This window comes from Micropterus dolomieu, linkage group LG03 (assembly GCF_021292245.1).
Source record: "Micropterus dolomieu isolate WLL.071019.BEF.003 ecotype Adirondacks linkage group LG03, ASM2129224v1, whole genome shotgun sequence".
Taxonomy (NCBI): domain Eukaryota; kingdom Metazoa; phylum Chordata; class Actinopteri; order Centrarchiformes; family Centrarchidae; genus Micropterus; species Micropterus dolomieu.
Genome location: NC_060152.1, coordinates 23,213,447 through 23,231,128, shown reverse-complemented (window position 1 = coordinate 23,231,128; position 17,682 = coordinate 23,213,447). Strand labels below are relative to the sequence as shown.

Sequence of the window (17,682 nt, the reverse complement as noted above, 5' to 3'; positions counted from 1 at the left end):
AGGAGTGGTGACAGGGCCGGGTGCAGGGCGTTAAAGTACAGGTTTAGCAGGGAGGTGCGAGAAGCTAAACAACTGTACTCAGAGAGACTAAAGAACCAGTTCTCTGCAAACGACGCCACTTCTGTCTGGAGGGGGTTCAGACAGATCACAAACTATAAACCCAAAGTCCTTCACTCCATAAACGATTTTCGCCTGGTAAATGAGCTGAAACAGTTCTACTGGCACTTTGAGAGTCAATCGGACACCATCACCTGTGACTCCTCCGCTCACCTTCAGCCTCAGTCCACCACTTCTTCGCTCCCCTCCTCAGAGCTGGCCAGCTCCAGCCCCTCCCCTCCTCTCTCCAACACAGAGAGGGAAGTCAACAGTCTTTTCAGGAGGCAGAAACCCCACAAAGCAGCTGGGCCGGTCTCCCCATCCACCTTGAAGCACTATGCTGATCAGCTGTCTCCGGTGTTCACAGACATTTTTAACACCTCACTGGAGACATGCCATGTGCCAGCCTGCTTCAAAGCCTCTACCATCATCCCTGTCCCCAAGAAACCAAGGACCACGGGACTAAACGACTACAGACCCGTCGCCCTGACCTCTGTGGTTATGAAGTCCTTTGAACGCCTTGTGTTGTCCCACCTAAAATCCATTACAGAGCCACTCCTGGACCCCCTGCAGTTCGCCTACAGAGCCAACAGGTCTGTAGGTGATGCAGTAAACATGGCCCTTCAATACATCCTCCAGCACCTGGACTCCCCAGGAACCTACACCAGGATCCTGTTTGTGGATTTCAGCTCTGCTGTTAACACCATCATCCCGGCCCTGCTGCAGGACAAGCTCTCCCAGCTGAACGTGCCTGACTCCACCTGCAGGTGGATCACTGACTTCCTGACGGACAGGAAGCAGCATGTGAAGCTGGGAAAACATGTCTCTGATTTCAGGACCCTCAGCACCGGTTCCCCTCAAGGCTGCGTTCTTTCCCCCGTTCTCTTCTCCCTGTACAACAACAGCTGCACCTCCAGTCACCAGTCTGTCAAGCACCTGAAGTTTGCAGACAACACCACCCTCATTGGGCTCATCTCAGGTGGGGATGAGTCCACCTACAGGTGATCTGGTGACCTGGTGCAGCCAGAACAGTCAACAGCTCAACGCTCTGAAGACTGTGGAGATGGTCGTGGACTTCAGAAAGAGCACAGCCCCACCCTCCCCCACCATCCTGTGTGACTCCTCAGTCACCACTGTGGACTCCTTCCGCTTCCTGGGCACCATCATCTCCCAGGACCTCAAGTGGGAACTGAACATCACCTCCATCATCAAGAAGGCCCAGCAGAGGATGTACTTCCTGCGGCAGCTGAAGAAGTTCAGCCTGCCAAAGACAATGATGGTGCACTTCTACACCGCCATCAATGAGTCCATCCTCACCTCCTCCATCACCATCTGGTATGCTGCTGCCACTGCCAGGCACAAGGGCAGGCTGCAGCACATCATTCACTCTGCAGAGAAGGTGATTGGCTGCAATCTTCCTTCTCTTCTGGACCTGTACTCCTCGAGGACTCTGAGGCGAGCAGGAAAGATTGCAGCTGACTCCTCCCACCCCAGACACAAACTGTTTCAGACTCTCCCCTCTGGCAGGAGGCTGCTGTCCATCAGGACCAAAACCTCTCGCCACAAAAACAGCTTCTTCCCGTCTGCAACTAGCCTCATTAACAAGGCCCGGGTCCCCCACTGACACTCCCCCCTTGCAAATGATACAAATGTCTCTGCACATGTAAATACTGTTTCATCTCGTGTCGGGCACAGACCTGTCATGTCGCACATATTTGTTGTTGACTGTTGATCTTTGTTGTTTTTATTTTTATGTTGTCAGTTTATATATTTATATGTACACAATATTCTCTTCCGTTGCGTTACTTCTGCACGGTATAGACCCAGAATAATGCACATGTATATATCTGCAACGTTGTTCTTCCATTCCATATTTATATATTTCTACATTTATTTATGTTGACTGTATGTTTGTCTACGTGTAGCACCTTATCACCACAGCAAACTCCACGTATGTGTAAAACACTACTTGGCAATAAAGCTCCTTCTGATTCTTCTGATTACTAGTCTGCTATCTTTCTCCTTTAGTATTTATTTTTTCACATTATTGTTCAATGATTTGCATTTCAATTTGTCAAATCACTATGGACTCGGGCTTTGCATTCTTTAGTTTTGGTATTTAGTAAGTTGTTTTTTTCAGTGATATAGAAATTCATTAATGTTGAAACTCTTTGAATGCAACTCAAGTTAAGACAGTGTGTTTGTATATGTTAATGTAATGAGCATATACCCTTGTTATATTAGACATTACAATATGCAGACATTAGAGTAGCATGTATTAATAATTGTCACCTGAGCTGTTGTATGAGGTCCTCTCCCTCCTTGATGACATTGACAGTAGCCTGTAGGGTGGTCTGCTGCTGCTGGCCGAAACGCTTGATCAGGTCCTGCACTGCTTCCACCGACTCCGCATACACATCATCCAGCAGTTCCTTCTGAAGCTCCTCCAACCACGTCCAAAGCTAGTGGAGATTGACAGGAAAGGCGAGCCAGTTAAAAGGCAGAATCACGCAGTGTATACCTCCAAGAGCAGTGAAAAAAAAGCAGGAAGCAACCAAACAGCCCTGTGGTGAACCAAACACACATGCTGAAGGGGGTGGGGCAGACACACAGAGCGCTGTGAGTTAAACACAGATGTAACGATCAATAGACATGCTGCCAAATGCACGGACGGAAGATGGGAGACAGAAATCCAACCAGTCCTGCTCAAAGCTGGTGTTTTGTGAATGGTCATCTTTGTGACAGATTAGCCATCTGGGTGAATTGGCTCAGCGTGCTAAAGCCCTGGCACACCATCCAAGCTGCAGGAGAGAGACCCTAGCACCTGCAGTTTGTCTAACACCCACACTGCCTACCTAAAAACACGTCTACTTTTAGTATTGTTACCATAATCCATTTAGTGACACACAGTACTTTACATTACCTGACATCTGTATAGATGCTTACGCTGTTGTTTGGCAAGCCAGTACAATAAAACTGGAAGCACTGTTGAGTTTACCAACTTGTTTTTATTTCAGTATGTGAAAAAGAGCTAATTGCCTCCCGTCTGATAGAAAAGTGTGTCAGCTTGATGCCAATAATACCTGCAACAGATCCATTCTCATTCATTGGGCAGTATACCCAATGGCACTTAAATCCACATATGCCAAGGCAAGGCTTCAAACATGCACCAGCTACACAGCACTGACATTCATCTGCACCATCACTGAAGTACAATCACTCTCACAGACATGTAACAAAACTACAGTTTCAATAAATCATTCTCAACCACACAGGTGAGCTGAACCATCATCAAGTCAAACATTAGCAAATGGCTGAGTGATTTGACTGAGTGACTAGTTTTTGGTGATGCAAAATGTTTTTTATTAAGCCTGCTGTTAGTTTATTTTAGATTAGGCTAGATTAGATTAGCTTTGATTTTCAGCATTTGGAGGAAGAAGCAATCTGGACTTTCGTCTGATGGCAATGTATATACGCAATACAAAATACTACGGACATTTTCTAATACTGATTCACATCACCTTTTGCCAAATCGGCATCCCAGTAGGTTGAGATAAGGCCTTTTATTTGCAATGACTTCATCTGTGCACTTCAAGAGTATCAGTGCAGATGAATCCCCTCTCCTCCAATGTAGTTCTTGCTCTAGCTGTTTGTTGCTTTCCAACATGCTGGACTGCATCCAAGGGCTTTTACAGAAGAGGTGATGGGCCAGAGAGTTGGATGCATTCACTTCTGCACACACACACACACACACACACACACACACACACACACACACACAAACACACAGGAACGCCCACACATACACGCGCGACCACAGTGTCCTGCACCAGTGTGAGCTGACAGATGGGATGAAGGAGATTAGTCCATATGGACATTAAAGACTAGCTTCATTAATAACACCATGGATCTGTCTGTCTCTATGAGTCTATGTAAACAGGATGTAGTGTTAACACATGCAGAGCACACTGCTATGTCAGTGTGGAGAGGTTAATTTTGACTGTCAAAGATGTGCAGTGGATGACTTTCACATTACCATAAGACTGTGAGAGGATGTGTGCAGTGATTAGCAGTAAATCCACACAGCATGTATAGACTCCTGCCCTGTCCTGTGTAGTTTGCATGTTCTTCATTAATTTTTTAAGGAATAACGTAGATAATTATGAGGAAAATAAAAGGCATGATTGTCATTATCACAGTGAGGGAGAAGGCAGATTGAGACATGCCTTTAACTTGTGTAAAAACAACAGCACTACAGAAGGAAAAGAAAACATATGTCTTTGCAGACAGAGAAAGTAATGACACAAACATATTCAGCTAATTCTAACATAGAAAATAGTGGCTATTTGCTTGAATAAATACCCTAATGTGTTGATTTGGATACAGATATTGGTGCAGATGAAATATTTCTAAATATATTTTATTATCAAAAAACATATTAGGGGATTTTGCTGTCCTGGTGGAGGAATGCGTTCTCTGGCTGCTTTCTAGTTATCTGTGTCTTTATTTCACAGTGATAGCTGTGTAGCCTTGTATACAGATATAAAAAGCAACCATTGCCCTTACATTGCCATTGTCATTGTTAGACCTAGTCTAAATGGTTTCCATTACAGAGAAATTTCCCATCATTTTGCCATAGCGAAGTGAGAGAGGCAACAGCAAAAAATTACTAATGAGTCATCTGTTATTGTTTGACAAAGATATGACAAAGCTTGTTACTGTCACAATGAAAAGCTGGAGTGTGATCAATAAATTGATAACCCTATACCTTCTGAGGCTCCTGTGTTCTTTCAGTATTAGTAGCATTAAATGCTTTAGATTAAGGCAAAACAGAGGGGTCAAATCACAGTGGTAAATAGAGCTTATTAGGGCAAATACACACCTCTTTGACGTGTGTGTGGAAGGCAACAGACATGTCCAGCAGGACTTTGCGCTGCTCGACACGTCGCACAAAGTCCTGGATGCGATCTTCTAGCTGGTGGGCAGCCTGGTAAATTTCCTCTGGGTCACACTCCCCGGTCTGTGCCAGCTGCTCTGCTGCTTCTAGCAACTTGTCAGCATTGGTGTAGGTGTTCTGAAATGTTAATATTAAGTATATTTAAAATGAAAGCATCTGGACTGTTGCGGCTAACTGCTCTTTAGCCACTAAGCGCTGGACTGAAATCTTGTCTGTTTTGTACTGGTCTAGGACAATGCAGCAATGTCAAAGCAGAGATAATTTTTATTAAGCATCTCTATCTGAAATATGACTTCACTTACATTTTTATTAGATGTTAAATTTATTTTAAATTTGTTTTGATTAAAAATGCGCAACACTTTTTTTCAAATACATTACTTTACAACATTTAAAACTCACCTGTGCAACCTCTTCAAAATCTTCATGTCTCTTCTGCAGAGCCCTGGCTCTGTGCAAAGACTTCCCAACACCCGTGTGTTTACTGAGGAAGGCCTCGCCATGGTTTTCTATCCAGTCAAGCACCTTGAAACACACACAAATACAGCATATGCACATAGTTTAAATTAAACGACACAGGGAAACAGTAACATAAGATTACAGTACATGTTTTTGAGCGGTAGGGGGTGCAATTGACTGGGATGGCTGTATTCAGATCACAGAGTTAACAGTAGTCTACAGATGTCACCTCTCTCCCCCTCATCACTGACTTGCTCACTCTACCCCCTCTGCTCATCCCCGCTTTCTTTATTTTTTTCCTCCATCTGCAGTCTGTCATGTTTAAACTACATAAGTGTGGACAATTAGGTTTTGCCTAATAGGAAATCCAGAGCAGTGTCAACATTTCCACTGTGGATGAGATTAGCTGTAAATCTTTGTTCATAATTACCTTATTATCTATTAAACAGATGGCCATACTTCATCTGTTTCTATGTGGGGTAATGAAAGGGATTTTCATGACGCTTTCAAGGAGAGAATATTTTTGATGGGACAAACACACATGAACATGTGCACAATGCCCTCGACACTTTATGTGACAGTAAATTGCATCACCATGGAAACTGCTACCAAGAGAAAAGGGTGATGAAAGAGTGGATAGAAGAGGGGAAAGACAGAGATACAGCAAGACAGCGAGAAAGAGAGAGAAGGAGGGAGGGGGCAGGGAAGCAGAGAAGAGTTCATGCCCAAAGGGTAGAAATGCAGAGACGACACTATACACCAACTCAGTAGTTTTGATCTGAGAGCTCTGCCATCCAGACAGTCGCACTAAGAGATGGAGACTATCACTCTGAAAACCCAGGAGGAGGAAGTGAAGAAAGGCTTTGAAAAAGCTGGAGCCGATAATATTATATCTTAATATCACACCCGCTGCTATCCGCTATCCAGTATGGAACGCTTGCAGAATATCCCTCTGCAAAACAACAAAGATATCTTGGATCTTTATAACCATTAAAAAATAGTAAGACAGCAACACTCAACGTATGTGCTGCTATTCAATTTGCTTAAAATTTGACCAATACCAGCCTTACTCAACTACTGGAAAACACAAAGGTTTTACAGATTCAGTAGCATCAATATGAATTTAAACTCTTCCACAATGACAAGCCTAGTGAAAAGCTTAATAAGTTGGTTAGTTTTAGTAGAAATGTTTGGAAGGACATGTCTGTATATTGGTAGTGCTTCACATTACTTAATGACTAATTATAAACAGCTTTAATGTGCAGGGTGGTTAATTAAATCACAGGGGTAAAATGGGACGGAACTGTCTAATATAGTCTTTGCTGTGTACGTGTATGTGTGAGTATGCATGTGAAGCCCACAGAGCTGCAGGTCACGCTGCAGTTGGACTTTGATCTGTGTGTGTGTGTGTGTGTATGTGTCTCTTACTTGCTGTACATCCTGCTGAAAGACGCACAGCTGCAGCCGTTGGTGCAGGCGGACTTTGCGATGCTGCCAGATGTTTTCCAGCTGCCTCTGGTGATGCAGCACCTCATGGATGATGTCTAAGACATGGTGCACAGCCTTGGAGTAGTTAGCCGACGCCATCAATGAATCAGCACTTCCTGGGGTCAAAGGCCGCTGCAGTTTGTCCAAAAGAGACTTCCCATCCTGGCTTACCTGAAAATGGTGATGATATAGTGTGTAGTAAGTGTATCTCATTTTAGAATAATGAAATGTTTCAAGTCTCAGCTGCTAAATTCTTCATTGGACACATTGATTATGTTAGCAAACAAATTACTAAATCTATTGGTATAACGAGGAGAGTAATTAATTGGGTAAACAGATTCACTCAGAATCAACAATAGAGTCATTAAATCTTTCCAAAAACTATATAGGTATACTAAATTTGTGAACTACCTTTTCTCACTGGTCAACTTAAATAGTACATAGTATGTATATTTCATGTTATATATCTTTTCCAGAGTGAATAACGTTTTAAATTATTTACCAAGGGCCAGTAAATAAGCCCCTTTGGGATTTTCCCCCTCTCCCCATACTCCAATTTCTACTGTTGGTTGTATGCCATGTTTTTGGTTTTAGCTTGTGTAAATAAATAAGACTCAAACACAAATGGATGGATCATGGAGAGAGTTTATATTGTAGAGTTTGTTTTGTACTGTATTTAGGCATGTGTGCATATTTTGAATACATGAGCTGGATAATTATCAGTTCTATTTTGTGCTCTGTGGAATATTTGCATATATGTTTGTGTTTTGTATGCTCACTTGTGCTTGGGTGCGTTCTTGTGAATGTGTACACTGACCTCGGAGTATGCGGTGGTGATGTGCTCATATAGACCCTGATGATGGTGGATTGTGTCTTCCAGATCCTGGAGTTCAGAGGGCAGCTCTCCTTCACCGCATGCTTTACACCACGGCTCCACTTTACTCATGTACTGGTGAAACAACACACATGATACACAATCAGAATCAGGTTTATTGCCAGGTACATTTTCACATACGAGGAATTTCAATCATGATACACTACACAATAAACACTGCATAACACACACACACTACACACACACACACACACACACACACACACACAACTATACAGTATAAAACTTTACAACTTAGTTAACTAAAAAAATTCACATCAGAATTTGAATTTCTTATCAAGCCAAATTTACCACTGACAAGTTTGTCTCTATGAAACCACTACAATGAAATTAATTAATAATTGTCGAAACAGTTTTGATAGTGACAACTGACTGATATTTTATATCACCATTCACGGAGTATGCATGCTAGTATTTTTCACACACAAAATCTGCATACTAACACTGCACGTTATTATAAACAAAGTCCACATTACGAAGAGTTCAGACAGTGTTGCTCACTCCTACCATTAGCAAATGGAAAACAAAGGAAAACAATGACTCTGCATTCGAATGGCTTCTGATAGTCAGCTCTACATAAAGGTTTGGCATCTAAATTGTTATGGTTGGAAACAGGAAGGCTGAAAGTGATAGAGAACAAGATATACTGAGGTAAGAGTGAGGAAAGGTTCAACAAAAGACGAAAAAGACGGAAGAGCAGAGATCTCTGCAGAAAGCTTTGATAAAATACTGATTGAAATGTTATTATGCTGCTTTGGGAAGGGGAGTATGGAGAAAGTGTATGTCTCTGGATCCTGACTCTAGGCTCTGAATGACAAGCATGGTTTCTATCATTGCCACAAACACAACTTGAAAACATACAACATTCTGTCTGTAACGCTGCTCTGTCCACCAATATCGACAACAAAATATCTACAGCTTACAAGGAAGTCTTGAACATTAAAGATTGTCTATGAAGATTCTCAGTCATCCAGGTCATAGTTATCCAACGAAGGTTAAAATCAAGGGCAACTGGACTTGGTTGAAGATACTGGGAGACGTTTCGTCCCTCATCCAAAGGACTTCTTCAGTTCTGACTGACTGGCAGGGAAACTCAGCTATTTAACCTCAGTGGGGTCGTTGGGGAACCTGCGGTATCGATGACCCGGGCCAACAACCCCACTGAGGTTAAATAGCTGAGTACAGCTATAACATTAACATTAAAGATTGTACAAAAGCAGGGCCACTCAGCAAAGAATATATGTCAACAACGAACTAATGCATTGTTACTGCAACAGTAAGCAAAACAATGGAAAGTGGTATTGATCATTTAAATGGTCTTTTAGGTCTATTAAGGATAAAGCAACTCCAGAGGCTGTAAATTGTAGTGGAGGCCACACTTTTTTCTCTACTTATCGTTCTCTTTAAACTGTTATTTCTTTTAAGTATTAGTAAAAGTGTAACACTAAACTAGGAAAGTACAAATGACAGAATCTTGTCCGGTTCTAATGTTCTGTAATAGATCTAATATAAAACAGTATGCACTGTATGCATGGAAGAACTTTGTAAATATATGCTGTATTTAGTTTGGCCAAAAATGTCTGCATGTGTACAGGATGATTATATGTGGATACATACAGTACATGTGTTTTTGTGCATATAATCAAACAAATAATACACATTTATTGTAACACATGGCGCATTCATGTAGGTGATGCCTCAGTTTTCCAGCGGAAGTCTGTTGACATCATCAGAACTGTACTGGATTTTCTGTACATCTATCAGTGTTGCTTGTCTTTACCTGGTCTGCTTTCTGGTGGAAGCTGGCAGACATCTCCAGCAGGGTGCTACGTTCATCCAGTGCTGCAGCAAAGGCCTTCCACTCCTGCTCCAGCTGTCCTGAGATCTGCTGGATCTGCTGAGAGGCGTAGTGGCCTGACTCCAGGAGCCGGTTCCCTACTGACATGATGCGATTGATGTTCACATACACATTCTGGAGAGACAGAGAAGCAAGACAGCACCGATTAAAATGCTGACCAAAATTGACTGACTCGTATCAACAGTGTTTTTCTATGTAATGTTAATATTTGGGCATTCTGCCAAGGTAAATTAACAGGCTGCCAGTTAAAGTATTGTGGCGCTGTGGTTTCATTTTGGATGCCATGATGCATGAGGCTGCAACTATGTCTTCAAACAGCCAAGATTGGCTGTATTTCTGCAAAGCAATCAAAGTGTGTTTGTGAAATATAATAGCCACAATTACTTTAGCATACACAGTGCGTAATAGAGAGAATAATAGTCAGTGCATGCACCCTGGCCATAAGGTACCCCTCTCCTTCACACATACACACACACACAACCTTGAGGACATTAAAAAGTAAATCACTTGGGAGGTATACCTCATGTGAATAAAGAGGAAGAAAAACATTTGCCTCCTAATCTTTCAGTTTTTAAAAAATATGGGCTCCAAGCTGTTTTGTGTAGATAGCCACGGATCAGCAAACGCTAATTAACAAATGTGTTAACAGCCTGTTATTATTCTATTCAATTACTGCTCCTGGAGCTTTTGGTTTGCTTGTTTCATTCATAACGGAGAGGAAAAATTAAGGGAACACCAGCCACAGCCCTCAAACATATAGTCTTGGGAAGAGTGACTGTAGCAACAAAAATTGTGAGTTTTCATCAAAGTTGCAGACATTGCTGTGTCACCAGTGAGATTTTGAGATGATTTCTGATGGTGTGTTTTTCTGAAATTAGGGTTTATAAATGGTTTTAGCTTACTAGCTTACTTTTACTTGAAGCAGTTGTTGCATGCAAACCAAGCAGATACACTCACCATTGTCCAAAGTCCAGGAAAGCCTTCAACTGATGTTGACTTGAGGATAATAGACAGTGGTGTGCTTAGAAGCATGGCTCACATTAGAAACCAAGGGAGTCTAACTGCTCTTGAATACACAGCAGTAGGCAAGTAGTGGTACACAAAAGAACAGCGCTGCACAGTACAGTTACACTAATCCTTTAATACGTTTTAATAAAATATAACAAGTAAAGTATCTCTAAGCTACTGTAGATCTTATGTGATAAGAACTATTATGGTTTTTTTTCCTCAAGGTGAAGAAACGCCCAGTGATAACCAACAAGCCTGAAGGCATTTGAGCCATCTGTAGGACATTATGAATTAGATTAAATAACAGAGGCTGGAGTACTCAAACACACTGGTTGGTAAAGTCTTAATTCAAAACTGATGGATGGAAAAGGGGGTTGGGGAGGTAGAAATAGGGAGAAGCTAATCCTATTTCAAACCTGATGAGGGCAAGTGAAAGAGTGAGAGACAGAAAAACGAGAAAAGGCCACACAGAAAAAGAGGGAGAGGAAGGACAACACTGCTGATCCAGAGATCAATAAATCCACAGGAAGTAGGACAACAAATAAGCCCACAGTAGTACTACTTGCTTTGTGAATGGACCACAGGATGAGATGAACAGCTGTCCACAACAGCAGAACCTAACATACTTCTTATCTTGCAAAAAGGGAATGGAGAGACCCGGGCTTCAACCACATCGCTCTGTATTTGCTACCTAATGCACTGAATTTACTTTGAGCCCAACTCACACATTCTGGCAATAAAATGAAAGTACGTATCCATAATATGCATAATATTCATTGCTAAACATCCCTTAATAAACTTCACTTTTAGTAGATATGTGAATGAATGTTATGTGACACTGCACATGTTAGTCAAGGCACACCATAGCGACGATTTATGTGTTTGAAATGCTTGTAGAGTACACTACTGACCGCTTATTATGTAGGGAATAAAGAATAAGTGAACAAGGGAGAAAAGTCAGACACAGACCCAAACATTCAGTAAACCAGTGAGAGTTAGAAGACGGCTAGTAAGCTTGCTGTATGGTAATGCATGTAAATAATGCTACATTGGATTTCCTTAGCTTCACTCGTGTGTTTTGGTAGGAGTTCTTTCCCCACATTTTCAGTCCCTTTACTTTGAAGGCCAATTAGCATAAAAACAAATTACTTTCTGTACAAACCTTTTTTAATGCAGCCCATGTATTAGTGTCCTTTGGACTGGAAGAGTTACTTTGAGAACAGAGATTAGAAAGGTTTCACTACTGAGAAAACATGCTGCTACTGACTTATGCTAGTTGGACCTTTCTCCATACAAACTTCAGATAAACACTGAGGGTACACCTATTTGCATATACTCTGCTGTATTTGCAAAATGCAAAGAAAAAGCACAACATGAACAAGCCAACCAAACAATGTGAACCACAACTTTGAATAACTGTCACTGTTCACTGGTAGACTATGTCATAGATCAAATTAACACCTAGTTTCCCATTGTTTACTAATCTCTATAATACATATTGTGTATACAAACTGAAGGCAAATCATCTCCATGCCCTCAGGATTGTTCCAGTATTTTCCATTTTTATTCTGCTGAACATGTGGGGGTACTAAAATGATCACTTGTGTAGCTTGTATAATCTGTATAGTGCAAATATGTAGCATGTTTGGTTTTGTTAGTTTTTGCAATCTATTACTATTCTACTTCTACTATTGAAAGTACCGAGTTCTCCCACCAAGATCATTATGGTTTCACGATTGCTTTTGTAGACTTGTAGAGTGTGATGTCCTATAAATCATTTTAACAACACCTGCCAGGGACTGTAGCCATTACAGAACATAATCAAACCTGGCATCATTGCCAGGAGATTAACCTACAGCTCTATCTCTGGTAATCCAGTGTCTTCTTAAAACTGAATCTATGGTTCCATATGCAAGATGTAATGGAGTGGAGGTTGGTAAGAGGTGGAGCCTCTGCCTTAGGCGAGTGACTGTTCTGTCTGATACTTCCAATGAAACTAATTTAAATTGGTCTCATGAGTCCCTCCCACTAAAAAAGCCCTTCCTGCTAAGACATTAGTATCATCAGCTATCTGTAATGTATTTTATGCATACAGAACACACAGCCACATGCAGACAGACACAACGCAACAATGGAGGGGCCTGCAGCTGCAGACAGCGCCGATGATGAATACATGATAATGGACGCCGACACATGGCCAGAACATAATAATGATGTTTTAACTATGAGACCACTGGAAAACACCCCAAACCCAAACACTGCACGGCCCCCACTCCACTCGCTACGCGACAGATACATGACTATCAGACGCCCTCCGGTGAATGCAAACAGAGGACCAGGAATGAAACAACCCCCCCAAATAGGTAAGGTACATACTTAAATTCAAATAATACACATACAGATAAAAACACTAGCAGATCATACTGGTAAATTACAATAACATTATATCATTCTCTGATTAGTTTCCTTCAAGTGTACCACAGTGTGTCTGGCGTCGCTGTGTATTCTGTTACTCGGAGTGCTGCTCGGTCTCAGCATCTACTGTGAGTCTGACCTTTGGTTTATGAAATCACAACCTTAAAGATGCAGACGTTTACAAAAAAGATCTGGAAAAAAAGTGTAGTATTGTCTTGTATTGAAGTGTAACCCTTTAGCACCCACTCGCCTTTTGGGGTAGATACAACTTATTTCAAAGAAATGAACCACTTTTGATTGTTGACACTTTGAAATTTGAACATAAAGCTTTCAAGGATTACTTACATTGTACATTGAAAAAATTTACACTCTGCTGGGGACTGTCCCTGAATAATTTGTAAAACAGGGATTTCTTTTGAGAAATGACCACAATGACAAAATGTTTAGTCTTCCAGAACAGACTGCATATTGGTACATTCATTACACGCTCATATTTCTGTAACTTTTCATAGTACTTGAGTCTATGAAGGCTTAGTGTCAGTGTCCAGCAGGTCGAACAGTGAATGATAAAATGTTGAACAGCATATATGCATGCATGAATTGTGAATGTGTATTCTACTTTGCCTTTGTCTGACACCAAACTGATAAACGTTTACACCTTCTTTATATTAGATGGCAGTCTGATTGAAAAAGTACGCACACAACTTCTGAAAATAGGTGAGTGGTCATTGAACATAGGATTCATGTTGACAGCAGAAAATACATGTACATGCATCAATTGTGAAAGTGTATTCCACTTGGCCTTTGTCTGAGAGCAAATTGAGAAACGTTTACATCTCTTTTATAACAGATGACAGATTGTCAGGGGATCATATGAGACTGATTGAGAAAGTAGACACACTACTTCAGACAACAGGTGAGTGGTCAGTGAACATATGACTCATGTTGGCTATTAATTCAGAATGATTGTTCCTAAGAAAAGTACCCCGGCTCCCCCCCCCCCATAAATAAAAAATAAAATGACAAAACTCTGAAGGAAACAGCAAAAATTGTTTTATACAACCTAATATTCCAATCAAAGTGAAAAAAGTTGTGTAAAACAAAGCTGTTGTTCATCTTTACAGAAATTCTGAGAAACCTCTCCAGCTCAATGTACAACGTTTCCAGCACAGAAGACGAGTGTTTCACTGGCTATGACCTGTTGATACTAAATTATGAAGAGCTTGAGGTAAAGAACAGATTTGTGTTTCTCTATGTGTACATGTGTATAGACACAACATTAAAAGTTTATAGGTATAAAATGGTGTAATCTTAATTAACAACTTTATTTGCCTCCACAGAAAGGAAATTCATTCTGTCTGAGTTGCGATATCTCGGAAAATGGAGAATGCAACGTCTCGTCGTTCCCTTAAATATGTCTACAATGTAAAGGGACAACCACTTGTTCAGGTCACATATTCATGACCATTTTGTGCTATTTAATGTACAGGTGTTATATATTATGTTCCATGTCTACCACTTATTCCTGCTTTTCACCATTTCATCTATAGATATAAAGGGCAAATTAAAGAAGAGCATGATTTTCAATCTTAACATGACATATCTGTCCTGTTTTGCAAAGCCAAGAAAATTTACATTTGATTGTTAGAGGCAAAGATACACAAACACTAAAATGTCTGTGTGTTTTCTTGCTGTACTAGAGCTGTGAAATGAGTGTAGACCGTTCAACACATATCTAGATGTTGTGGTTTTGTTGATAGTTACTTGCATTTTCACATATTTTATTAATTTTATTTATAATGTGGATTTATCAGTTCAATTAGTTACTATCAATTACAATAAAATGTACCATAGAAAACCAATGCCCCATTTATACCTTAATAGCAAAGAGCCTTTAAAATAAAAACAGATAGCTCCTTCATTCCTAAACTGCATTTGTTAGGTGCCTCCCATAGGGGGCATAACAGTAACATAACTCTATATGTTGTATTACGCATGACCCATTATCACTTACATAATTGCAAAGTCACTATTAGCATTTGGATTAAACCTTGAATTAGGTTGATGACGCTTATGCAAATTTCCATTTCCATAGCAGCTATCACTAATACAATATTGCAGAAGCTTTGTTTATAATGTTGATGCAGCAACAGATTTTAAACCTGTGATGTCAATGTTTAAACAGATCAGTGGAAACCACAGTCCAGGTAATTGTGTTGTTTCAACTTGTTTTTACTCACCCATGCATGTTCACATATTGTGAAACACACACAGAAAGAAGAAGACACAGTTTCTCTACATGAAAGCACATAAACACACATGCACCCTGACACTGTGTGTTTCTACTCAGCCATACAGGCAACAGGAAGGGGAAACGCTACTTCCTGTGGAAGAATGGGTGGAGGGGGCAGTAGTCACTGAGTATACCCAACTGCGTGTGTGTATGTGTACAGTATACTGTGAATATATGTGTGAGTTTATACTGTACTTCTACTGTTGTCTCAGGGGTTATTGGTTCATATCAACCTGCAGTGTTGACACAACTTGCTTTGGGCGGTCCCTGAAGCTGCTAACGCCAGTGATTTGTGATGCTGTGAGTGGGAGGATTTATGCCATGGGCCCCACTCTCCCTTGGCTACAGTTTTGTCACACGAACAATAGTTTCTATGATTTAACACCTTTTCCTGTGTAAGGGTTGTGTTGTTTTTGTCCAAATTAGAGGTAACTAGCTAAACGTGTTTAATTATTAAGTCATATTTAAATGTCTTTTTTAGTTTTGAAACCAATTTCAGTCAAAAACAAATTAAACATTTGCTTTGCTGTCAAAAGTCCCACCTGTGCACCCTTCATAGATATAAAGTGGTTCAAGCTTGGTTTAAACGCTTAGTTATATCTGCCTCACTGGGATCACACAGCAATACGATGCAATGTAACTGTCATTGATGAATTGGAATAAAAAAATAAAACGTGACTATGTAAGTAAAGTAGAGCACTGTATGGTTTGTGATAGGTGGAAGACAAACACCAACATGAAGGAAGGATCAGCGAATGATGATTTATGTTTTTAGTGAGCAAGATCCTGAAAGGTTAAAGGTTTTGATAAGAACGAGCAGAGCAGAGCACTGTAAAGACTGCAGAGTCAATACAGTATAATGTCTCAGCTACACTTAGTCAGCAGCAAAGCTCCACAGACTACAGTAAGGTACAGGAGGGCAGAGCAAGGAGGGCGGTGGAGCAAAGCAGCAGAGGGCAGAACACAGCTATGGGAGGGGCAGGGAGGCGATATGGGTCAATTATGGGAACAGCACTGTGAGACTAGATGTGACAGAGGGGGCAGAGTTGAGGCAGAGTGGAAAACAGCTGAATAATCTGAGAGAGAGTGGCAGCACAGAAAATATCAGTCTACAGCGAGTCACCGCCGAAGGAAGAGGATGGTTTGGGATAAAGGCTGTGAAAAAGAAGTGCATGTTTATGTGCGTGGTGGTTGTACAGTGGTGGGAGGCCTGTGAATGACATTAATGATGATTGTCTGTGACTGATCGCCTGTGTGTGAGTGTGTTTCTGTGCATGTGTGTGTGTGCACGACAGAGACAAAGACGTCTTACCATGCAGTTCATAGCAAAGTGGTTGTGCTGGGTCTGCAGCTCGACAGCGTGTTGGTGGTTCCCTCCAATCTCTGTATAACTGGTGAGAAAAAGCCCCTTGTTGTGCATGATCCAGTCGAACATCTATTCACGGAAGAGGGGGAGAAAATGCAGTCAGTTTTACAGAATGCACAGTAAATGAAAAGGGTCGCTCTATCCCACATTTACTCACAGCAACAGCTGTAAGAATAAGAGAGGGCCTGTTGTTTGTTTGTAATTAACTGAAACATTTCATCAGTCATCACTGCACTGACTTCTAGAGGCAAGTCATCTTCAAGCTCCCATGTAGTAAGGAGGAACAAAATAACAACCTCATCTGTACGTGTGTGTGTGTGTGTGTGTGTGTGGTTTATTTATGTGGTAGTGTGTTCTTTCTATTTTTGTCTCTCTACATGTTTGGTGTATGGAAAATGTGTGTTTGATTGCAACTCTAACACTTTCCATAGCAAGCATCTGTGTTTGCCTCCAACTCAACACATGTTGTATCTTTTTCCAGCTCCAGACACACAACATCACACTCCTGAAACACTGACGACATACAGGTACACACTTACACATTCATTTACTCTCTGTCTCCATGCACACAGCTCAGGTCATATTTGACTAAGATAGAAAATATGGCTTGAGTATACACAAAAATCATATACAATTTACTATTAAATGATGAAAAAAAGCTTTTAGAATTTTAAATCCACATGTAGTTAAAATTATTTAGATTATCAGGATACTGTTCTGTCAACACTGGCCCATAGTTTCAGTCTACTAATGCACCTCATCTATTAAGCTGTTACCAGTATATACATACACAGCCTCACTAATCTTGCCTTCATGGGGATGAAAGTTGATCTGAGGACTTAAACATCTG

At 40.9% G+C, this 17,682-nt stretch overlaps 1 protein-coding gene across 3 annotated transcripts in view; it reads right to left on the bottom strand.

Annotated features, from left to right (window-relative positions):
* LOC123967709 (triple functional domain protein-like) overlaps nt 1-17,682 on the bottom strand; it is a 110,040-nt gene that overhangs the window by 25,983 nt on the left and 66,375 nt on the right. For all 3 annotated transcript variants that reach the window (XM_046043900.1, XM_046043898.1, XM_046043899.1), the window contains 7 exons: nt 16,779-16,901; nt 9,673-9,864; nt 7,815-7,946; nt 6,938-7,168; nt 5,453-5,575; nt 4,979-5,170; nt 2,389-2,558 (listed from right to left, as the gene is read on the bottom strand). In XM_046043900.1, the coding sequence (XP_045899856.1) occupies nt 2,389-2,558; nt 4,979-5,170; nt 5,453-5,575; nt 6,938-7,168; nt 7,815-7,946; nt 9,673-9,864; nt 16,779-16,901 (1,163 nt within the window). The remainder of the gene's footprint in view (nt 1-2,388; nt 2,559-4,978; nt 5,171-5,452; nt 5,576-6,937; nt 7,169-7,814; nt 7,947-9,672; nt 9,865-16,778; nt 16,902-17,682) is intronic.